General features: G+C 31.5%; 2 protein-coding genes across 2 annotated transcripts; one reads left to right on the top strand and one right to left on the bottom strand.

The window, feature by feature from the left end:
- Positions 1-1,639: 1,639 nt before the first annotated feature.
- LOC129950900 (translin) lies at positions 1,640-2,780 on the bottom strand. Its single transcript, XM_056062840.1, has 5 exons — positions 2,621-2,780; positions 2,468-2,555; positions 2,300-2,396; positions 2,129-2,244; positions 1,640-2,058 (listed from the first exon to the last, which is right to left on the bottom strand). The coding sequence occupies exons 1-5, from the start codon at positions 2,690-2,692 to the stop codon at positions 1,742-1,744; spliced, it is 690 nt and encodes a 229-aa protein (XP_055918815.1). The 5' UTR covers positions 2,693-2,780; the 3' UTR covers positions 1,640-1,741.
- A 1,935-nt stretch (positions 2,781-4,715) lies between these two features.
- Positions 4,716-6,151, top strand: LOC129949638 (peflin). Its single transcript, XM_056061210.1, has 4 exons — positions 4,716-4,874; positions 4,939-5,200; positions 5,282-5,425; positions 5,488-6,151. Exons 1-4 carry the CDS (start codon positions 4,863-4,865, stop codon positions 5,712-5,714), a joined length of 645 nt encoding a protein of 214 aa, XP_055917185.1. The 5' UTR covers positions 4,716-4,862; the 3' UTR covers positions 5,715-6,151.
- Positions 6,152-26,101: the final 19,950 nt, after the last annotated feature.

Raw genomic sequence — 26,101 nt, 5'->3', positions numbered from 1 at the left:
GAGTTTTCCATGCTAAAATAACATTAAAATCGTTAATAAAGAACGACTTTCTTATAAAGTTTTTTATATTGGCCTAGTTAATAATCCAAGTTTCCGACCTCGAGTGCCGAACAAAAGATGTCCAAAAATAAGAAAAAACAATAATCACCCTTATCACAAGCTCCCTCGTAGCAAAGTTCCGAACGTTTCGTTCCACTACGAATACGAACGAATTCATATCATAGGCCCCGAACGAAATGTGAAAAAGCATTGCCACACAGAAACCATTTATTCGGACTTTCGGAATCAGCTGGTAAACGTCAAAATGTGAAAATCAAAATTGAAATTTAATCTTAGATCTTGCTGTTTTTGTGTATTTTTTAAAATGGATTCATTTGCAGTCGCTATTTTTGCAATTAATGAAGAAAATTTGGAACGAAAACGCGGATTAAAAATACAAAGAAAAATTTTAAGGGATGCATTTAATCCATTTGACAATGATGACAAAATGTAAGTAAAATTTAAATCTATCTTCTTAAAGTGTATACATATGGTCCATATCCAGATTCAGAAAAAACTATAGGGTGAACAAAGCAGCATTTAAATATTTATTGGAGGAGCTGGATCAAGAACTGGACCCGTGTGTGTTCTCATTTTCAATCACACCTATCAGCAGATTAGCAGCTGTGCTCAGATTCCTGGCAGAAGGAGGGTATCAATACGGCGTAGGAAAAGACTTTGAGATTGGAATGGCACAGTCTACGTTTTCTGCAAACCTGAAAACAGTGTTAAATGTTTTAGAAAGAAAACTGTGTCCAGTATGGATTAAACTGGAAATGACTGACGCTGAAAAACTTGAAGCTAAACGTGACTTCTACTCCAAAATGTTTTACGATCTTAAGGCAAATAAATTAACTACAATTTGAGCCTAAAGTTGTGTCGGTATATGTAACGGTTTTCAAAACACAGTTGTTTAAAAATTAACTAAAATACGTATTTTAGAAAAATACACAAATTAATACTAAAATAACAAAAACAGAAAATTTGCCAGGGCCTGATGATGGGATTCGTGGCAAATCTTTTTGCTAGCGAAATTGCCATTTTACAATTTTTGTTTTCGCTTTCGCCTTCTTGGTTTTTAATTCGACAAATTATCGAATTCGAAGGCGAATTTGAAATGTCATAATGTTTGTTGGTGAGTTGAAATCCGACAGCTTTTTTGGGCGGATTCACAGGCAAAAGAGTATTTATTATTATTCACTGTTCAATTTCGGGGATTCTTTCCTGATTGTAATTATATAAAAATGTAAAATTTTTAAAATTCATCCTCCTGGACACCCGTAATTTTGAGGATTCCTCCCTTTCAGAATAAATAAATGTACATCACAATTGATTCCATTTTTTAAATTTAATATTGTTTATGAAAACAAAATTTGTGGAAAGCTGTCAAACCAAAAGTGTCAAATCACTGGAATATAGGAAGAACTATTTTCGCTTCTCCGCGAATTCATTAATAAGGTCGTTGAATTCGTTGAAAGGTCGAATTAAAGTTCGAATTAAGTTTTCAAGCTGATTAAATTCTTTTCATTGTGGCCAAAGCTAAGTGAAACTTATTTGTACGGTCTAATTAAACAATGAAATATTAAAAATGCTTCTCTAGTTTTTTGTTTGTTTATTCATAAGATTTTTTTTATTAGCTGTTTCTTTCTTTATAAAAACTCAAACTTATACAAAAAATATTCAAGAGAAAATCCTTTCCACTTTACACTCCATCGCCAATTTTCTCTGGCTGCTGATTGCGAAGCCCTCGAATACTGATATCATAGACAACTTCCTCGATCTTCTTTACATCATATTTAAGGGCATCGAAACGTTTTCGCAATCCATCATTTTTAAGATTCAGCAATCGAAAACCAGAATTTAGGTCAGCAATGAATCTGGAAATCTGCAAAGGCCTCTCATAGTCACCCAAAGTCACGGAATTGGTGGCAAAACGTGACAACTCTGAAGCCATCAGCAAAATTCCCATAAGATAATCCTCGATTTCCAAGTGAAAGCCCTCGGATTGCACTATTTTCACTGTGAAAAAAGGAACCACATTAATATTAAGGTTATATAGACAAATTGGTTAAAGACAGAAAAAACCTACAGCCAAGGATTTCAGCAACTGTCTCACGAGTCACTAGGGTTCCAACCTCCAGATAGACCGTCAAAGCAATGAGGAACACAATACGCTGTGTAATAAAGGTCCAGTGGTCTGAATACCTGTTAAAGAAAGAAACTGTAAGATATTCCACTATTCTCATCTCATTACAATCACCTATGATATTGGGCTGCAGGAATAAGTTCGGCCAGAGATTTGTAACCTATAGCACAATTCTCGAAGAGCTTTCGCGCCAAAAGACAGGCCTGTCCAACTAAGTACATTTATAAGAAGATTAACTTCATTTAGTTTTACTAAATAAGGTAAATTGAAATCGAAACTTACTTTTTTCAATGTCGGAATGGATAATTTGCAGGTGGATTGTTGCTTCTTTGGCTTGTTGTTCGATTTGACGAACCACTGTGCGGATTTTCTGTAAAATTTTGAATTCATTTGAAACATTACTATAAATGGTAAATTGTATGTTTTCTTTATTACTTCACGTAATTCATGTTCACTATCAATATATTCTTGATAATTTGCAAATATTTGTTGATTTACGAAACTCATTTTTTGGGGGTTTTATTTGCTTTACTTTTGCAGACGCAGAATGCGGTTTATCGGCTATTCTCTTTTATTTGTTGTCTGGTTTTCGTTTCCCTTTTGGTTTTTATTTTGTTACTCGAGAGTGCGGAAAAGGCCGATGACAGTTCATTGTTTTTGCAAGACCGATTCACAATCAATAATGTAGAAAATCATGCCTTAAAGGTGTAAACAAATTGCAGATTGTTGAAAACTTGCCCTAATTTTGATTTGGATTTATTTTAAAATAATAAATCATTTTGAAGCTCATAGAACTATCAGACCAAACATCTGATAGTTTAACCAAAATCAAATTCCTTACCTTGAGGTCAGTTGGCTTCAGTTAAATACACAGTACATTTGTGACTCTCATTGAAAATTGTATATTTAAAACAAGAACTTATATATATATTTGTTCAAAATTTTTGGATCAAAAAGTATGATAGATGTGAAAGAATAATTCTTTTATAATGAAGATCTAAAAGACCTTCACTGAAATTTATCTGCGTATACATACTTAATATGCTAAAAAGTATACGACGTGCTTATTTCCTTATATCAAGATTTTAAATAACGAATTTAGAATCAAATAAGAGCTAATATTTACCTTATTGAAACCAAACTACAAAGATGTTCAGAGTAAACCAATTAAAAATTGCATTCATAATGAAAGTTATTTTAGTTTGATTACATATTTAAACTAGTCTCACATATTTTAGAAACCAATTAATGTGTTTCGTATGGATTTTGAAGTGTTATTTTTCACACTTTTACTATGGAATTAAACAAAGATGGCAACACAAAGGACCAACAGCACCGATGCGACGTCAACATCGATAGACTTAACTTTGATGTAGTTATTGACTTTGTCTACCTAGGCTAGTCCATGAAAGCAGAAAACAGCACCAACGCTGAAATCAAACAAAGAATTACTCAAGCTAACCGCTGTTTATTTGGTCTAAGAAAGCAATTGAGTAGTAAAGCCCTCTTTTGAGGAACCAAAATGTCACAATATAAGACGCTTATTAACTTCGTCATCCTGCTATTCAGTACAGAAGCATGGGCTATGAAAAAAACGGATGAAAGCACCTTGGGCTGTTTAAAACAAAAGTTCTTCGCATGATCTACTTTCTCTGAACTACAAAAGATGAGTGGAGGAGAAAATGGAACAACGAGTGCACAGGTTGTACAGCAACATAAACTTAGAAAGAAGGATGTTGGGACGGCTGGTTCACGTTGAGCGCATGTAAACCAATGCGCCGGCACAGAAAGTCTTAGAAACACGACATGGTCTTTTAAAATTACATTTGTTTTCACCAAACCTGGATCAGGGAAAGCATAGAAATATGAATCTACTAGCAGTCCATATAGTATATAGTAGGTCCATGTGTGTTCTTATTTATATAAATAATTCCAAAGTTGTTATATAAATATGTATGGTTTTAATATTTCGTGATTGTTGCGCAAGTCTGAAATGTGCAAAGCTCTGATTAATAAAAATAATAAAATAAAAGGTTCTCACGTTAAACAAAAATATTTGCATAGCAGGTATTATTGATAATTAATCTACTTATTCATCTTGAATAAAAAACATTTTAAGAGGAGCCTTGGGTATCTTCAAGTTAAAATCGTTGGAATATAATTTATCACTATTTTTTACATTACACATACTTAACCTACTCAAGATTAGATTTTGACAATAAATTTCAATGTCAGAGATGGACGTTAAAAATGATGGAAAATTTATTGAAATTATTTTAAAATATGTTCTGGTTTCTGTCACAGGATAGATGTCAACCAAATTCCAAAGATTTTTTACCAAACTTCTATTTATGTGTTTTCTTTGAAAATATTTACACTTCACTTTTAAGTTTAGGTGTACATAGATGAAATTTACTTTTTTGGTATCGGGCCCCAGGTAAAATTAAAATGTGCTTTAAATTTATAGCCCACTTCTGCATCATCATATCCATTCACAATATGCTCTACATCGCCGTCACTTTTCCGATTGTCAGTCACAGCAGTTGTCACAAGTTTTCTTGTCGTTCGCTCTTTCACTGTCAAAAACACCCATTTTCAATCAGATCCATAAAACCAAATACAAAAAAACTTAATTTGCAATTTAGTTTCTCTGAAAATTTAATTTATTTCACATTTAATGGCTTATCAAGTGCGTAATTGTTTTTTAATTTATGTTGAATAATTTATTTAAATTTATTTTTTCAATTGAAAAGGGTGGTTATCCAGGAGGCTATGGTGGAGGCTACAATCCTCAACAACAGCAACCACCACAGGGCTATGGCCAGCCTGGGGGTTATGCTGCTCCACCAGGTGCATTTCCACCACAAAACGTCGCAATGCAGCCAGAAGCTCAACGTTGGTTTGCTATGGTTGACCGAGATCGTTCTGGAAAGATCAATTCTGAAGAACTGAAAGCGGCTCTGGTGAACGGCAAAGGCCAGAACTTCTCTGACAACGCGTGTAAACTCATGATAAGTAATAATTTGATTTGATGACTCAATTGCTTTGACTTTTGAATTGTGGTTTTTGTAAGTTTCTAACGAATTATTTGCTCAGGTATGTTTGACAAAGACGCGAGCGGAACAATTGATATGTACGAGTTTGAAAAGCTATACAATTACATCAATCAGTGGCTCCAGGTCTTCAAGACTTACGATCGCGACCAATCCGGGCACATAGAACGAGATGAACTTTCTCAAGGTTGGTTGTCCTATGTAAAAGATTCCTTTTCTCTAATACAGTCATTTTTTTTGTTTTTTTAGCCTTTACCCAAATGGGATTCCGTTTCTCGGAGGAATTCATCACTTTCCTAATGAAGAAGAGCGACCCTGGCGCACAGAAAGAGATCTCCGTGGATCAGTTTATTGTACTGTGTGTGCAGATCCAGCGATTTACCGAGGCCTTCAGAGTCCGTGATACCCAGCAACAGGGCCAAATAACTATTGGCTTCGAAGATTTCCTGAGTGTGGCCATCGGATGCTCGTACTAACACGGCCTATTTGCTCAGCCGGATTCCGAACAAATCTCTTGCACACAGTTAAATTTCGAAATAATCCAAAAAATGTATCTGCAAATTCATTTTTAGTTGACTTTGCACTTCATTTCTGTTTACATTTATGTTTTAGTTGTTTTTTTTTCTTTCCTTAATTTTATGTCTTGTGTTTTTAATAATTTAATGCTAAATGTAGATGTAGACCCATCACAACACAAATCTCAGAGACAATTGCAAGCAATCAACATTCTGAACATCAAAGTACAAAACCTTTGCTCAGCTTAGAATTGTTATAAAGATTGGGTAATTTGTATTCATATAGATTTATCAATAAACTCAACACTAGAACTAGAATCAGATACACAAACAAACAACGGTGAGGAACAGTGTAAATTCCATTATTTGTAATAAAGAAACTAATATAAACGATATTATATTTTATTTATAATTATTTAAACATCAATTGGCAAGGGTGCTTTACTTAAGTGAGATTGAATATAGCAGCAAAATGGGGGGATGAAAACTCGAGTACCATGGAAAAAATACAGTCGTTGGCAAAATGTCTTGCACAACGTAAAATTTACACAGCATCTCTTCATTGGAGCTTTATAACTTTAAAAATAATAAAGATATTGTCAATATTTATTTTTATAAATAATGAATACATATTCTCGCAAAGGTTCACAAAATAACAAAACTAAACTTCTAACGGTTCATTTTAAAAACATACAAACCAAAGTGGCAAAATTACTTGCACATTATATTGAACCGGCGAAATTATTTGCACATCTTTGGATTAGCACATTCAACACACTGGAAGCAACACTAGGAAAACAAAGCGGCTTTGAAAATAGCATTACCTACTAAGTTGTGCTTTCTGCTTTTGCCGCAATAAAAGCAGCGAGGCGGCTTGGCATTGAGTCTATCAAGTTTTGAATTTGTTCTGACGGAACCGTACTCCAAGCTGTTATAAACTCTTCCCAGGTTTCATTTGAAGATCTTCTAATGTCTTGAGGAATTTTTGATTTTACAAGATGCCAAAAATGTTCAATGACATTTAGGTCAGGGCTCTGCGGGGCCATTTTAAAAATTTCTTGGTCTACCTCAGATAAAAAAAGTTTTTATTGTCCGGGCAGTATATATGGGAGCAATATTTTGTTGAAGGATTAAATTAATCCCGATGAATATTGACACTGCCACTAGTGCAACATCATTTAATATTTCCAAATAATGCGACTTTGTCATAGGGTTGGAGCATCTAACAATTGTTCCCACGCCGCAATATGATATGCATCCCAATATCATTATTTTAACCTTCTTTGGAATGCTTTGTGGGTTGTGTAACGGGTCGTTTGTTTTTTGATTGACGATCGCAGTAATAAAATTTCCAGCTATAGTTACCATCCAACGAACAAGCAGTTTCATCAGTCCAAAGTACACTTCTCCAAAAAGCCGGCAGTTTATTAATATGCTATTTGGCGAATCTAGTCTGAGCATTTTATTTTTTCTTGATATATGGGGCTTTTTTGAATGACGTAGGCGTTCATATTATTCTCTTTCAGCCTCTGTAGGTCCTCTCACTAATAGCGTTTCCACGATCTTTGTTCAAATTACTAAGCACATTTCGAACTTTTGTACAGGGGTAACTTTTAAAGGAACGCATAATTTTTGTGTCTTTCCTCTTGGTCGTAGCCCTTTTTCTTCCTTTACCAGCAACTTTTTTTACACTACCATGAGATTTTTGTTTATCTATAATAGGTAATAAACTGTCCTCCGGGCGCAGCGATATTTAGCCGAAATTTTTGCCAATATCCGTGCGTTTTTCTGTTGAAATTTAATTCGTTTTAGCCATTTGAACAACCTGCCCGACGACAACACCACAACAAACTACAAAAAATAACTAATTGCACCGTTTACCTTTGATTATTTGAATAAAAAAAAACTACCGTTAGATAGTCTTAGCATTTCATTGCACTTGTGCAAATAATTTCGTCGGTTTAATATAATTTGCAAGTAATTTTGCCGTTAGTTCAGTTCTGTTATTTTATGTACCGTTGTGAGAATATGTATTCATTATTAATAAAAATAAATATTGACAATATCTTTATTATTTTTAAAGTGATAAAGCTCCAATGACGAGATGCTGTTTAAATTTTACGTCGTGCAAATAATTTTGCCAACGACTTTATATGCGAAATCTCTTATGTGGGTAAGGTGCATCACATCCAGCTCTAAGTTTGGCATCAGGATTTTAATTTATATGGCACATTACATTGATTGCTTAAAAATATGTGGCAACTTCTTTCTAATAACTTCGATCCTTGTGTGTTTTTTCAATTAAAAATTTTATTACATCGAGTAAAACTATGGTACTACGTGCCTATCTGATCAGAATCAACTAAGCTTTATTTCTGTGCCTATATCAGATTCTCGTTATATTTCATATAACACATTTTTATACCTCCTCCGAAATTGTTTTTACAAAAATACGAATCTGTTATTGCATTATAAATTTATAGGACCTGATGGAACTGGGGTTGTGCGATGCGTAGTGCAACGGTATTGTATTCAAACTAACGAACCGAACAAAATTGCACGTACAGCAATAGAAAATAAATGAGTTCCTCTTACACTATGGACTTCCTACCAAAAATCTGAGCTCATTGACTTTATTTGATAAAATTATAAAGTATAATAAGAAATGCAACAAAACTGTAACAAAATGTTTTAGCTTTGCCTCATGGTTTATTTTTACCGTTAGTAGAATTTTGCCAGGAATGTCAATAAATTGCTCGTACATCAAACAAATGTTTATATCTACACTGTTATTTCTCTAACAAAATGGAAATAAAGGTTCTTTTTGAAATGTAAATTGTTGTTGCTGGTTAGTGGAGGGGAGAGGAGTGTGGATAAGGATAAGTCGATAAGGCGGAGAAGCTACCATACCTGGACAGGAACATCTGGAAAAGGAAAGAGGAACACCAGGAAAAAGGGACAGAGTATCTACTCCCGAGAACGTGGCCTGCTTGCTGTGCGCAGCGTTAGCTCGTCGGATATGGGGGGAATCTTGTTCCCGGAAGTAAACGTCACCAGCAGCCAAAAAACATGTATCAGGCCGGTTTATTAAAAATTGGACGCGGACGGACGTTCACCACCTCAAGGGCACTGCCGGTGTTATTGCAGGGTGGCCTATACCCACCCAACCATGAAAATCCTTAGGCCATGTTTGGATTTTCCCAATCGTTATCGTTCTCGTGGAAATCAGGTCATTACCATCGTTGAAAAGCTGCTACCGTCGGCACCCCTGTAACGTTCTTCAACAAATCATCTTCAACAACTCAATCGAAACCGAAACCAAACAAAATTTAAACAAACGCTTTCTTCTTTTCTCATTATAGGCGTCAAGTTTTATTATCACATTTAAACTTTTTTTTTAAATGAACAAGAAGAACAAAATCAAATTAACAAAGTGCGTTAACAAAAAAATTAAATGAAAAACTAAGAAAAAAAAACCAAAACGCAACGAAAAACAATTCTTTCGAGTCAAAAGAAACTAACAAACCGGAACATTTAAATACCCTTTTTTTGATGGTATTACCGAAACTCTATAAGCAAAAACTAAAAACGTCCTAGGATCACCTACCCCTAGAGAGCTCTGTGGAGGTTGGTTCTAACCTGGAAAATCAATCAACACAAATTTTTTTTTTCCGCGTTGGCCTCTTCAAAAAAACTTATTTTCATTGCTTACATAGGTAGTACGATTAAGAAATTAAATTAATTTGAAATTTTAAATAATAAATTAATGAAAATGACATTTAATAAAGTACTTTGGACGCCAAAAAAAAAATAAATAAATATAGTTAAAGACAAACACAAACACAAAGATTGACTTATCAGTCTGAATAATTTCTCCTCCCAAGTGCCTCTACACGGACCGGTGCTAACGGGAACCGGGGTGCTTCGATGGACCAACAAGACGTTTTAAATTTTTTTATTTAAACTGTATATTGCGGCGGTTCAGTCCTTTTAATGATGTTATGGGACCGCCAATTATCAACCGCTTTTAACTATTTTCCCCAAATTTGTCTTTATTGGGTTCATCACATCACGTTCGATTTTTTTTAATTTGGTTTAAATCAATTTTTGTTGAATTCAATTAAAAAATTTCAAAAATTGATTTAAACCAAATTAAAAAAAATCGAACGTGATGTGATGAACCCAATAAAGACAAATTTGGGGAAAATAGTTAAAAGCGGTTGATAATTGGCGGTCCCATAACATCATTAAAAGGACTGAACCGCCGCAATATACAGTTTAAATAAAAAAATTTAAAACGTCTTGTTGGTCCATCGAAGCACCCCGGTTCCCGTTAGCACCGGTCCGTGTAGAGGCACTTGGGAGGAGAAATTATTCAGACTGATAAGTCAATCTTTGTGTTTGTGTTTGTCTTTAACTATATTTATTTATTTTTTTTTTGGCGTCCAAAGTACTTTATTAAATGTCATTTTCATTAATTTATTATTTAAAATTTCAAATTAATTTAATTTCTTAATCGTACTACCTATGTAAGCAATGAAAATAAGTTTTTTTGAAGAGGCCAACGCGGAAAAAAAAAATTTGTGTTGATTGATTTTCCAGGTTAGAACCAACCTCCACAGAGCTCTCTAGGGGTAGGTGATCCTAGGACGTTTTTAGTTTTTGCTTATAGAGTTTCGGTAATACCATCAAAAAAAGGGTATTTAAATGTTCCGGTTTGTTAGTTTCTTTTGACTCGAAAGAATTGTTTTTCGTTGCGTTTTGGTTTTTTTTTCTTAGTTTTTCATTTAATTTTTTTGTTAACGCACTTTGTTAATTTGATTTTGTTCTTCTTGTTCATTTAAAAAAAAAGTTTAAATGTGATAATAAAACTTGACGCCTATAATGAGAAAAGAAGAAAGCGTTTGTTTAAATTTTGTTTGGTTTCGGTTTCGATTGAGTTGTTGAAGATGATTTGTTGAAGAACGTTACAGGGGTGCCGACGGTAGCAGCTTTTCAACGATGGTAATGACCTGATTTCCACGAGAACGATAACGATTGGGAAAATCCAAACATGGCCTAAGGATTTTCATGGTTGGGTGGGTATAGGCCACCCTGCAATAACACCGGCAGTGCCCTTGAGGTGGTGAACGTCCGTCCGCGTCCAATTTTTAATAAACCGGCCTGATACATGTTTTTTGGCTGCTGGTGACGTTTACTTCCGGGAACAAGATTCCCCCCATATCCGACGAGCTAACGCTGCGCACAGCAAGCAGGCCACGTTCTCGGGAGTAGATACTCTGTCCCTTTTTCCTGGTGTTCCTCTTTCCTTTTCCAGATGTTCCTGTCCAGGTATGGTAGCTTCTCCGCCTTATCGACTTATCCTTATCCACACTCCTCTCCCCTCCACTAACCAGCAACAACAATTTACATTTCAAAAAGAACCTTTATTTCCATTTTGTTAGAGAAATAACAGTGTAGATATAAACATTTGTTTGATGTACGAGCAATTTATTGACATTCCTGGCAAAATTCTACTAACGGTAAAAATAAACCATGAGGCAAAGCTAAAACATTTTGTTACAGTTTTGTTGCATTTCTTATTATACTTTATAATTTTATCAAATAAAGTCAATGAGCTCAGATTTTTGGTAGGAAGTCCATAGTGTAAGAGGAACTCATTTATTTTCTATTGCTGTACGTGCAATTTTGTTCGGTTCGTTAGTTTGAATACAATACCGTTGCACTACGCATCGCACAACCCCAGTTCCATCAGGTCCTATAAATTTATAATGCAATAACAGATTCGTATTTTTGTAAAAACAATTTCGGAGGAGGTATAAAAATGTGTTATATGAAATATAACGAGAATCTGATATAGGCACAGAAATAAAGCTTAGTTGATTCTGATCAGATAGGCACGTAGTGCCTCTACACGGACCGGTGCTAACGGGAACCGGGGTGCTTCGATGGACCAACAAGACGTTTTAAATTTTTTTATTTAAACTGTATATTGCGGCGGTTCAGTCCTTTTAATGATGTTATGGGACCGCCAATTATCAACCGCTTTTAACTATTTTCCCCAAATTTGTCTTTATTGGGTTCATCACATCACGTTCGATTTTTTTTAATTTGGTTTAAATCAATTTTTGTTGAATTCAATTAAAAAATTTCAAAAAAAACTATGGCAACACTTATTCACCCGTTTGCTTTTTTTTTCAAGAAAAAATGTTGATGTAAAATCACTCTCGAATTGTTTTGTATTTCTTTTTTTCTTTCTTTTATTTTTTGAAGTTAATAATTTTTCTTAAAGTTAGCGTTTTTTTTTTTTTATTTTTGTTTCACAAAATCTTTGGCAGCTTTTCACCACCGAACTCTTTTCTCGTCGATTTTCAAAAAAAAACTCCCACGACTCCAAAAGGTCTTGTCTCGTCTCGAAAAAATACCGATCTCAACGGCGCAAAATCAAGAATCAATCTCCTCTCCGGAACAAAAATCGAACATCTCATCGTACGATCCGTCTAACTGCAAAAAACATCACCCGATCCACATCTCTCAATCTTAATTATCACCTACCTTTCTTTGTATTGGTGAGCTAAAATCAACTTCGAATTCGAACTCATTCTGACGACTTTCATTTGTACTAAAGCTAAAAAAGGAAATTTCTGGTTGTAACCTTCAACCGATAGATGGTGTAAGGTTAATGGTCTCATTACATTCAGATAAATTCAACTAAAAATTGGACGTTAAACTTTGTTTTGTACGTAAAACAACACGAACAACTGGACACCTGATTATTACAAAAAGTACGTAATGAACAAATAAAAACAATAAAAACGGCTGATGCAAACGTGCATTATTGTACTGTGTCCTTATAATTCATCTCTTTCCTTTCCAATCTCTATCTAGCTTTAGAATTGACATTTAGTCGAAATGGTCTATTTCAACTCGACCCCATGTAAACATAAAAAAGTACGAAGTCTTTATAACCAGTAGTCTCTGTCGTCTGTCATTCAAATCCAAACCAAATCAACCCGACAATCAACATGGTGGTAGGTAAGTAAATAATTCGTGGTTTGTTTATTATTTGCATCGGTTTATTATTTACAAACCTAATAATAATTTTTGTTTCTTTTAGGTCTGGGAGGCAGTCCACCAGGCGTCCGCAACATTGTGTTCTGTAATGATATTGAGAGACCTACGCTCAGTATGCCGTGGTGTATTGATGTTTTCAATTGTTTTTTTTTTTAAATGTTGCGGAGTTTTTTTTGAAATTGGAGGCTTCTCATAAAAAAAAGTATCTCTTGAAGTAAGAAAACTGATTTTTAAACTAAGAAACTTTTCGAAAACAGATGATTTTTGGAAGAATGTGTTATTCCTTGACGAGAGCAAGTTTAATGTCATTGGGTCGGACGGTCGCAGATTTGTGAGGAGGAAACCAAACACAGCATAAGATATAAAAAATTTGCAATCAACGGTGAAACATCGAGGGGGAAATGTTAAGGACTGGGGAGCTAAAAGAAAATTTGAAAGCCAATGCTTTAAAAATTGGCCTTAAAGACGACTTTTTACTTGTGCAAGATAACGATCCTAAACATTCATCAAGGATATTAAAGTAGTGGCTTCTCTATAATGTTAAATCGCAATTGCCTAATCCTCCCCAATCCTTAATGCCATTGAGCATCTTTGGGATAATTTAGGAAGAAAGGTCACAGAATCAAAAATAAGTAATAAAAACCAATTAAAAGCCGTTATATTGGAAGAATGGGACAACATTTCACCGGAAGTGACTTCAAAACTAGTTCTATCCATGAAGAATCGCCTTGAGGATGTTATAAAAGCGAAAGGTTACCACACTCGCTACTAAAACTTACATATATTTATATATGTAAGTTTTTTACCACTGTCCGTGTAATTTTTTGACCTTTGATTTCCTAATTTGTTGCATTTTTTTTCTTCATAAAGTTTGTACTAATTTATTTTGTTTTGTTTTTAATCCTCATATAATAAACAATACCAAAATTGAAAAAATAATGGTTGAAAATCAGTTTTACTTTAAATACCTTACCTATTATTAAGAAGAAATCACCTGTACGAACAATTTTTTGATATACGTATGTATATAAGTACATTATATAAATCGGCCTTATTTTATGAAATTATTTAAAAAGCCGTTATCATAGAACCCCACTAAAAATAAGCATGTTTGCTTAAACCTTCTATTTAACTAATGACATAAGTCTTAACGACAAGCTTATAACCAATATGTATGATCAATTATGTATTCTTTTTTAAAAAGTTAACAACTCGCGTGTAGAAGACATTAGACCTCTCTATATTCCTTCTGTCATTTAAAAAAAATATGTAGCTATGGTTGTTTTTTAATCAAATTGTATTTGAAAATGCATGCTAAGGTTTCCTCATTTTATATTATTATTATTATTATAAATTCTTTATTTAAACAAAACTCGAAATACATTTGAAAAATTAAATAAGAACATTAGCATGGCAAAAAATATATTTGCCGTCTGCCTGAAAATTGACATTTATCGAGTATTAAAAAAAAAAGAAAGTTTAAGATTATAGTAAGTTTATAAATAGATTATGTAGACAATTGAATAAATAAATTGAATTTAAATAAGCATAATATCCAAGTTTATAATATATATTTCCTCGGTACATCTTAGATAATGGTACATAAATATACATATATTAAAAAATTTAAAATTACTCTAAAAAACTGTTTCGATAATCTAAGGCATGATCAATAAAATTGTAAAGGTCCTTTCAACCCCACTCTCCGTTTAAAATTTGTTTCGCTTCCTGGTGATTGAGAAAGCTTTTTGAAAAATAAAGTCTTCGGAGTTCTTGTAGAATTGGACAAACGGCTAAAAAGTGGTTGACATCTTCGATTTAATTTCGATTGCAGAGGTTACACCTGGGATTATCATTTCTATGAGGTTTGTAATTAAGATTTAGCATCTCAGTTCTTGCTTTAAACAAAGTACCTATTTGATTTGCAGAAAGATTACTATTAAAATAATTGTTTACAAACAAAGTGTGATTGAGTTGCTTATAGACCAATCTGCTTGGAGAGGTTCGAGCCCTATTCAAGAACTTGAGATACAATGAATCATCAACCAACGCAATACATTCATAAAACCTACCTTTCCAATTGTCAAGAGAAGTTGTACCAAGGTTTAGATTAAATCCGTGCGCATTTGCTATTTCATACCATTCTTTAAACGGCGATAAATTCCTTCGGAATGCGAAATCCATCATTTGTTTATGAAGATTTTCATTTGACCTTTGCATTACTTTTATTATGTAATCGGCATTAAATTAATTTTATATAAACATAAAAATAAAAAAGAGAGTTTTAAGGTAGTTAGTACAGTTAATAAAGGTTTTCACCTCAAAAAAATCCAACAGTTTTGAAACTTTGCACACTTCCTAAGGGATGTCTGGTGATGACCTGACCGAATCCGACGTGAGCTCTAGTGGTATTTAAGAGAAAAATGGAGATTGTTTTAGTTTTTTCATGTTTATCTCGAAAACTATTTGTCGTATAAAAAATTTTGTTCTACAAAATTAAAGCTCATTAAATTTTATAGAACAGTCGATCAAATATTCACATTACGGTAGATTCTGGAAAAAAACTCTAGAACACCAAATCACACCCATCATCTTTTCACCGATTTCAAGGCCGCATATGACAGCATCTACAGGGACGAGCTGTATAGAGCCATGTCTAGTTTTGGCATCAGTGCCAAACTCGTCCGTTTGTGCAGGATGACCATGGAGCATTCACGCTGGTCCATAAAGGTTGGAAACAACTTAACAAAACCTTTCGATGTAAAAAAAGGTTTTAGAAAAGTTAATGTGCTGTCATGCGATAGCTATAGTTGGTTAGATCCACCTTGATACTTTTTTGAACATTTGTTTTAGAAATTACTTCTTCCATATACTTCTTCAGGGCTGTTAACAAATGACTTACCTCACGTTACAGATATCAACAGCTTTATTTTATGAAAGGTTCTTGTAAGTAAGGTTAACTGGAAAGCCATCTGATTTTTTCTTTAAGTTTACAAGTTTCCAAAATTTTTTAGGATTTTTTTTTTCAAAGAGCTAACTTATACAAAGTTATAAAGAGACTTAATTTGGTTAAAGAAATTTACCTTAAAAAACGCTCAAGCATTTATTTTTCATTAAGAGATCTTATAACGAATTAGTTGTCTTAAGCTTATAACGTCAAGTTTTTAAAATACATTTATAGAAAAAAATATGTAATCATTTGAAAAAAACTATGAACTCGTACGTCCAAAAAAACTACGTCCAAATCGTATTTTCCCAATACTATTAAAATATCGAATTCAATTTTTTCTCTAAACTTCATATAGATTCAAATAAATACTCAAACTCATAAGAATGTCCAGAAACTAAGTAAGATACTAAAAAAATTTAAATTGTATCTAAAAGAGAAATAAGTAAGTAAGTAATTCATTCAATCATTTATTGTTTCGTTTTGCTTTTGGTACATTAGTTACAATCGGTTAACAAAACAAAATAAATAATTTCCTAGGTATGAATGACAAACACAAATTAAAAATTAAATAAATTTAAACAAATTCGATTATAATTAACATCCTATATGTATAAATGGTTTTCAAAAAGGAAGGTTTCTTCAAAAATCCTCTATGAAACTTTTCTATCCCTTTGTATTCGTTGATTCCCCATACCTGAGCAGCAAAGCAAAGTGAACTTTTCATAACAGCATCAAATATCTCGTATTTCGTAGATAATGCTAATTTCTGGTTTGAAAATATGTTCCTCCAGGCTAGATTAAACAAACTTTGTGAAGTCTTGGCTTGCACATTAAAGTGATTTCTAAAATCTATTGTTATGAAAAATCACTCCCAGGTACTTGTATTCATTAGTAATCTGTAGAGGGCTTCCATTAAACTGCCAATTAGATGCAGTCTGGTTACGTGCACATTTCGAGAACACCATTATTTTTGATTTAACTACATTAATGACAAGTGCCCATTTAACGCAATAATCAGCTAGGCGATTTATCATTAGTATGAGATTTTCAGGAGACTCAGAAAGTAATAAAAGGTCATCAGCATATAAAGGAACCTTTACTTTCAAGTCAGCAATGTGGAAACCTCCAAGTAGATGAGCTTTTACATCATTAATAAAAAAGTGCAAAGAAAAGACCACTTAAAAGGCATCCTTGTTTTACACCGCAGTCCGTTTTAAACCATTCCGAGTACGTTGAAAAGAAAAATATTTGTACTTTTCAAAATTATCATACAATTCATTATTAAGGGATATTTTCAAATTCAACTTATCCCTGTAAACACCGTTTTTGGTTGTTTGGTTATTGTTTTTAAGCTCACAATTGAAACATGCATATTAATTTTTATTGTTATTGTCAAAAAAAGGATATAAAAACAAAGAACACATACAAAGTTATTTATATAAATTCTCATTTATTTAAAAACAGGAACTTACCTACATAACAATAAGAAGGTATTTTCAATTTAACATAAGATGAAATAAATTGTATGTAACAATTATCAAAAATTGAAATCTTAAAATCATACTTTAAACTACAAAATTAAATACAAGGAAATACATTAATTTGTATGTATATTTACTTTTCAAAAAGAAAAGAAACAATTTAAGAATTTTAACTTAATTTTGAATTATAAATTTGACGCTATAGTATAGTCTCTCAAGAACTCATTCGAATTCGGTTCATGTTCACTGTTCAAATATTACTTATTTAAAATTAAGATTAAAAAACATATAAAAGGCAACTGTTGACCACAAAAGTCATTGAATAATACAAATAATGTTCAAACATTTTCCAAGCCGTCTTATTTTATAAAATATTATTTTTGAAGAACTTTGTATGTAATATATTCTGTAACAATTTTTGTTTTAAATCATTTTAAATCTAACGTTAACAATTTCAGCAAAAAGAAGTTCTCTGAGAATATTTTGCGGTTTTTAAACTTTAATATCCAAATGTAAGTGTCATAAAATTTTACTTCAAAAACACATCTTCACCGAGACCCTGAAGGCCTTAGCTCTAAAATAATTTTAAATACTCTTTTTTATTCTGACCTGTGATTTTACTTGTATGCGTACTTATAAATACTGCATAGCGATTGTGTGAAATTACAAAATCTTCAAAAAGCCTTAAGCTTAACGCTTAAGAGATGCCTTAAAGACATACAACAAAAACAATTTACTCAACGTGGATAGATCTTTAAGAATACCTATAGACTGCTTTATTTTTTACCAGCATGTTTGTTATTCTAGCACATGCGACGGGCTTAAGTTGAGAAATTGTACCACTGCAATTCCATTGTTCAATTTATTTGTATCTGTACTTGAAAATTGTAAGTATTAATACTTGTACCTTTTAATATCTATTTATTTTGTCTAGTACTTCAAATAATCACAAGATATTTAATGAATATATTATCTTTTGTACTTGAACAGTTTTTTGGTATTAGGTAAAAAGGTATGAAATCAAAAAATTGCTACTACTCAAGTTTAACAAAAACTGCTAAGCATTAATTTACTCTTAAGACTTTAAATTAGAAAAATTGCCAATTTGGTTTGATATTAACGTTTTCAGTTCTGCCTAACGTTAAAGAGTTATTCAATTGCTATTAAGGAAGAACATGGAAATTATTTTTGCAGGAATTGTAACTCTTTTTAAAGAAATAAAAAAGAACATACATATATACATACTAAAATTAATTAAAAAGTACAAATACCAATCCTAGTACTTAAAACTTTAGTAAGTTCAAGTACAAATAAATATTTCAGTTACTTAAAAATTAAAGGAGAGTTTAACTTTACTATGAATATACTTCATTACTTAACAGGCTTTTTTTAATTGGATTTATATGTTTATGTCATTAATTGATGCTTAAAATAATTTAAAAGAAAAGTAAGTTAAGTTATAAAACGTATAAAAAAAATCAATAATATTCATGAAAATATTTAAACAAATATAAATTGAATCAACTGAACTAAAACACAAATTTTAAATTACAAAGGCACACACAACTATTTTTAAGACCAGAAAAAAAAATTCTTCTAAAGACCATTTGACATTAACATAAATTTACCAATTTTCTGGAATAAAATAATGTAATACAATTTATAACTAAAACGATTTCATCGTTATCAGAAACTTTAGCGAATCCCAAAACACTGTCGTCCGCAAAGCAAAATTTTCTAAGATTTTGCCCTACAAATGTATTCGTTATAAGTTTTTATTCGGGATCAGTAAAATTTTCTTACATACTTAAAGTACACTCCGCTTCAACTGAATACGCACAAACATCTTAGAAATGCTTTTTACAAATATTGACGGTTTTTGTTACATCTTTCAATGTTAAGAACAAAAATAACCAAACAAAACTGCTGGTCTTCTGTCCGCCCACTTATAAAGTAAAGAAGAAGTTTTTGTTTGATTCAACTAAATAGGGCAAAGACATTTTAATCGTTGTTTATGAGCGTTTTCGAGTTGTAAATTCAATTTCTGTTCTAAAATTTAAAGAAAAATCGGGGTGATTAGACACCAATACCCAACTAGACGTGCAGCAACTAATAAAATTAGCCAAAGTCTTATTGGCTTTTATTCTTACTTAAAAATAAAGATTCGTACAATTAAAACATAAAGGGAGATTAAATGAACCTGAAAAACAGCAGCTTAAAGACGAGTAATTTATAGGCCTGCTTCTTGTGCTTCTTGGGCAAAAATAAAACAAACAAAAAATTTGCGTAGACGCAAGTCTCTCAATAGTTGTAAGACTTATTAAAAGTCGAGCTATCTCAAACGAATTATACTTTAGAAAAACCACCTGCTTTAGAAAAACCACCTGCTTTTAGAGTTTTTTAAAACTCAAAGAATCTGGAATCTGATTACATCAAAAATTATTACAGATGGGTACAACCTTCCTAATTATCTAATACTTTTTTACCCATAAACTTGGCCTACCAACATGGTAACGTGTGCGCATAATTAAATCTTGGACAGAGGAGCAAAATTTCCCTTCTGGCCGTACTCATCAGATCTTATCATTATTAAATATACTTGGGATGTTTAGCACTCACAGTTGATTCTTAAAGACAAAGAATCCGTAATTTCTGTAATTAAGTAAGATTTTAGCGAACTATATCATAAGGATTCATATCGGAACTTATTTTCGAAATGATAAAAAGTAAAGCTTGAAGTTTCAACTATCAAACTTAACAGAACTTATTCCAATTCAATACAAATTTAAATTTTTGTACATATTCAGTTGACTCAAAAAAATATTAAATTTTTCCTAGCGATAGAAAAACTTGTCGTTGATTGTGAAATAAGTGTCTTCAAATTTACGATACACAATATTCTTTTAAGCAATTAAGTCTTTTGTCGTTAGTCTTTCTATATTTTAATCGTACCTAATAATGCTCTCAAATGGTAAAATTATTTTGTGGAAACAACTTTTTGTTTTCACGTAACGGTAAAATGTTTAAGGCCAATGATGACTAGAAACAAGCTGTTTTAAGTGTTATTCTAATGTAATAATCAATTTTTTATGCAAAGAGGCGTTTTGAGTTTTTTTATAAGTTTGTCAGATGTTTTATATCCGGTACTAAACACCGTTTTTAAAAGTCATCTATAATTTTGATAAATATGGGTTGTGGATTACATGCTCTCTTTGAACGCGAAGTGATAAAAAAAACTAAGACTAGTTGGAAAAACAATGGTTGAAATTGCAAAAACCTTAAACTGTTCGAAAAAAAAGTATTTGAAAGTACATTCAAACCCAAAAAAAGAAACAAAATAAAAAAAATTAACTTCTTCGCGTTTTGAAGCACTATTGGTAACAATATGTAAGAAGAAACCATTTATTTCATTAAGAGAACTAAAAAATGAATTAAATGGAGTAACAGGTAGAACAATAAGAAACCAACTTATAGAAGCAAGTCTTTCAAGTAGAAGTCCAAGAAAAGAGCCATTTTTTAACCAAGAAAAACATTACATGACTTGGCAAGCACTTAACTTACACCGTTCTTATTAGAAAAACGTTTTGTGGTCGGATGAAACGAACATCAATTTGTTTTCTTTCGGTGATAAAATGTACTAGAGAAGGCCAAAAGACACGAAGTTTTACTCAAAATACAAAAAAATACTCTGTGGTGAGAATATAATGATTTGAGGTTACTTTTCAGCATCTGGTGGAGGTCTAGATTTGCGCTGTGGATTATGTCCACATCTTAAATCCAGTTATGCTACCATTAACCTTAGACGAGGTGCACCCCTCCAAATTAGCTAACAAATACTAACAACAAAACAAAATCAATGTTATGGAATGGCCATCACAATCCTCCGACCTAAACCCAATTGAGCACTTATGGGTCATCCTAAAGCGAAGGATCGGAGATTGTAAAACCAAAAAGAAAAACGAGTTGTTGTCAAACAATTCCAAGGCAATGGTACTCCATACCCTACAGATATGTGCCAAATTGGAGAATTCGATGGGCAAACAATGGAAGCAGATATTAATAAAAAGGGTGCTACTATTAAAAAAAAACTTTAACGTTGAGTTACTTTCTTGCTTCAAAAAGACTACCATTCTAATTTTATTCCAGTATTAAACAAAATAATAATCACAAGTGTACTTTTTATCATTATCTCCCATTATTATATAAAAAAATGTTGCATTTAAGCAATAAATTATTAAAAATCTTTATGGTGTACTCTTCACAAATAGCATGTTATGTGTTAAACAGAATGAACACGAAGCCTGTTTCTATTATTTTTTCCATCACTGTAATTCTCTAAAGTATTTTTAAAAATTTGTGTGCGTATTCATTTGAAGCGGACTTATGTTTATATATTTATTGGTTTTGTTTCATGGGTAGTCTTAGTAAATAATTTGACAAAAAAAAAAAGAAATATTGTACATATTTCCGTTTGATAAAATTTTAAGCTTTTCATGCTTATAGCTGCTTATACGTATTAAGCATAAATACATGAATACAAACATTTAATTATTTTTTTTATAAAGACGATTTTTCAAAGCAGTAATTTTTAGTAAATCTGCCAACTGTCGTGTCCTATTGACATCAACTATTTCACCAGGTTTAAGTGGTTTTCTTGCAGTCGTCTTGGATCTTAAGGATGGCCCTTTTAACGTTGAAGTTGATGTTGAAGCTAATAATGATGATGATTTAAATGGTTTAAATATTTCAACTTTTTTAATTATTGGTTTTTCTGCAGCTTCATCTTCCTCGATAATAATAATTGATTTTTTATCTTCATTTTCTTCGTCAATAGGTACTGGTTCCTCTACATGTTCATCTTTTATTTCCGACTTTACAATTTCTACAATTTCAAAATACTCATCACCGTCAATTGTGTATACCTCTGAAAAGAGATTATGGTTGAAATGTATGTTAATATTTACAAAAATTTGTTAAAGTACTTAATTTAAAGTTAACAATTAAAAAAAGAATACAAATAAATAGAGAACTGAAAATGATTAGTTTTTAAAGTTTTATTTAGATTGTTTTATATAATCATCCATTTTCGAACGGATTACTATAGATTAACAAATGAATGCAATCTTTAATTACGGCGATTTAAAAACTAAATTCACTTTTATTGAATTGAATCATGTGATTCATTTGGAATCTTTGCAAAAGATTTAAAGAGATTACATAGGATAGTTAATGATTGCAAAAACTTCAAAAGATGGCAGACACTTTATATTAATTAATTTAATCACATAAGGTGGTGCAACAGCTCGTAGAGAAAAAAATCTTAACCATTCCTAAATGCGAGTAATGTCAGGGATGGAGGGTCCTACATTTTTTATGCCAATTGTGAACGGCTAGTTAGAGAAAGCTTTTTTCATGATATAATTTACTTTTGGGGGGTTTTTAGTTCTTCGCAAAAGGTAGTATCCGTGACGATGACACAGATAAGGACTGAATCCAAGGCCTCTGGCATGACAGTCCTACGCGCTGACCTTCACACCACGGGTACTTACGAATTATTTTCTCCTGTAGGTTTTTGGTAAGCTGTTATTCAATGTATGCACCCGCGACGTGAGTTGTACACAAAAAAAACATGTTCTTAGTTTATATTTGAACCCAGAATGACCCCTTCCAAGTGACTGAAAATGTTTGCAAGAAAATAAAAAAATATATAACTTGGTTATTTGATATTTTAAAGCAGTATAGATAATTTTTAGGAACAAAGTATAATATTTATACATAAAATAATAAAGATTTTTATTGATTCTTTTAAGACGGCTGTAATTATTAATGGTTCGTGGATCAGATAAAAATTCAATGAAACACGGCAACACTGAAATCATATCATGGTTGGTGTATTGGATGTTGTGTCAAGGATATTTTTTGTATTTGAGATTAACAAGAGATGGCATTGCCACAAAACTATGGTTTGGGTATAAGATGCGAGCAAAAATTTAATCCAATTTCAAAGAAGATTATTTTTGATTTATGGAAAAGTCTTGACTAAAATTCCATTTTTGAACCTTGAATTATTGTACTGCCATCTATTGCAAAGTTTTTGTTCAACTTTTTGATTGTTTTTTATTTTTAGATTTACATATTAATTGCTCAAAATACAAATCTCAAGATCTCTGCTTTACCTTTATTTGTTTTTTTTTTTTCCCGAGCAATTAATACAAATAAATGTAGTACCCATGACAAGATGGTTACGGTTAGTGCGTTGGACCATTGCACTAAAGTAAATATATATATATACAATAGTTGGACTGTCATGACGGAGGTCATAGGTTCAAATCCTCCAAAATTAATTCTTGTCATGAAAAGTGCTTTCATGACATGACATTACTAGCAAACAGGAATGGCTGAAAGTTGTAGTAAGTTAAAAGGCCTAAGTTCTTAACGGATTGTTGCGCCACCTAGTTTATTTATTTATAAATACAATTGTCACACAACGACGTTATTTGTCCTACACAAAAGAAGTTTGGGTAATTGTAAGAGATTTGTGGTTTTAAATGGGAATTCAACAATTTGTTTATTGCTTTAAGTTTCTATAATAGGTACTAGTTTTGTGCAATGACCAATAACCAATAAAAAAATAATAAACAAAATATTGACATACAAAACATTGATATATTGATAAAAATCCTTATTGATATTTTTATGTCTCTATTGTCCAATAGATCAAACTACTTCTTTTTTTAATTAATCTATGATAGTAATAATCAATAATAGATCTTATTTTATATCTACGGTTGTGATCTACAAATTCAAAACTACATAATATAAATAATATTTTTATGGATATTATGGAGCCATTTACAATTAAACCAAAAATGGGATAATTTTTTTTCTCAAAATGTTTGGAACTCAGAAGATAAAGTTGCGACTCATCTATAACTTTGTGCAATATCTTTTTTTTTTAAGAACAAAAACCTAAATAATCTTCATTTCCTAAAAATTTTAAAAAGAAAAACCTAATCAATTAAGTGGAAGGATAAGATTTTTATTCATATTTTTGATTTATTTAAGAATTTGTATATAACCAAAGAATACAATATAAGAGGAACCATTTATTAATAACACTAAATAGTTTATTCACAGAAATAGCTTTCATTCACTGGAAACAGGAAGGAAAATTCATTAAATAGTAAACATTATGGAATTTTACGAGTATGTTATTAAATTGAAAATTATAAAATGCTACGAAATTCGGGGCTTGTGAAGATCGGTGTCCTAGCCACAAATGAATAGGAAGTTTAGCAGTTTTAAATATAAATGTAAATGTATATTGAAAAGCATGATATCAGTATAATTATTGGTTTTCATATGCGTTCATATTTTTAAAATCCCTCAAAAAAAAACTTGAAATAGCCCAATGATTTTAGAGGAAATTAATTAAATTTCAGAAGAAGTAAAAACGGAATTAAATAGCTTCGGCAGCTCTAACTGAAGAAAAGTAAATAAATTAGTTTAGTCTAAACTTTTCAACAATTAATTAGATATGCATAGATGGAAAGGCATACATCAAGAGGAAAATGGTGAAGAACAAACAAAAGAATGCTGGACCTCAGATAATAAACCGCATTAGTTTAGCAACCTCGAAGAAGGTGTTATAAGACTGAATGACCTTGAGATAATGACTAGAAAAAGAAAATGAAATTGTTACTGAAAGTAAGAGAAATATAAATGCGTAAATATCATTCACTCGCTTAAATTTAATGAGTGGTAATATTAATGAGTGCCCTTCTGATAACATAAAGTTAAATTTTAGTTTTTGATGATTCCTTCCACAAATTTAAAAATATGTGTAATGTATTGGCATCAATCACTTTAATACAATTTTCTGGTGATGATTTCCTTATAGATTTTCAGAGTTTATTTGAAAAAAAAAAATAATAATCAAATAATAGAACAAAATATTATTTTTAAAGTATTACAAAATAAATGATTTACGGTTGTAACCATTTTATCTCATAGCATAGATATATAGCAGCTTCTTAATTTTTACATAAAAGTTTTAAAATTCTTATTTGGTAGGACTTTTCCCAAGAATTAATAAATCTACATATTTTCTTCTGTGGGCTCTGTTGGTGATTATGAGCACAAATATTTGACTATTTTATTGTGAAAAAACTCATAAAACCAAAATGTAACTTACATGAATGTGATAGTAATATAATTCAAAAACAATTGTATTATTCAATAAATATGATATTCAAATTTTGTTTATTAATAAAAAACAAAAAGAAGACAAAAAAATCATTTTACACTGTTATGTTATTGAATTCTTAAGTAAGGCTGTTGGCTGTATTCTCATTTTTTCTTTCCATTTCCATTTTCCAATGATGACTTCCTGAAAGTATAAAAAGAAGAAAATAGTTACTGGATGTAGATTCTTTTGTTACGGAATAAATAACTGAAATATTGAAATTAAACTGAAGTATATGTGAGTTTGGGACCAGATGTTTGATTATAGACCAGAATCTGATAAGTTATAACGCATAGTCATTATTAACTGGTTTAAATTCTCTGTTTTGAAATGGAAAACAACCTGAAAACTTCAAAATTTGAAAAAAAAAAAAAAAATAATTTGGATTGTTTTATTAACAATATATTTTGACCGAATCCTCTTAAAAACGTAATTCTAACCAAAGCCAAAATCGAATGTGTTTTAAAAAGTGTGTTTGTTTACACAAATAAAATCCTATACAAGTTTGAAAAAATTTGACGAAAATTTAAGAAACAAATGAAAAAATTTCTTCGATTCGTGTTTTTAAGTACAAATTAATACATTTTATTTAATTATG

The sequence above is a fragment of the Eupeodes corollae genome, chromosome 3, assembly GCF_945859685.1.
Source record: "Eupeodes corollae chromosome 3, idEupCoro1.1, whole genome shotgun sequence".
In the NCBI taxonomy this organism is placed as follows: Eukaryota; Metazoa; Arthropoda; class Insecta; order Diptera; family Syrphidae; genus Eupeodes; species Eupeodes corollae.
This window is presented reverse-complemented; position numbering and strand designations above follow the sequence as displayed.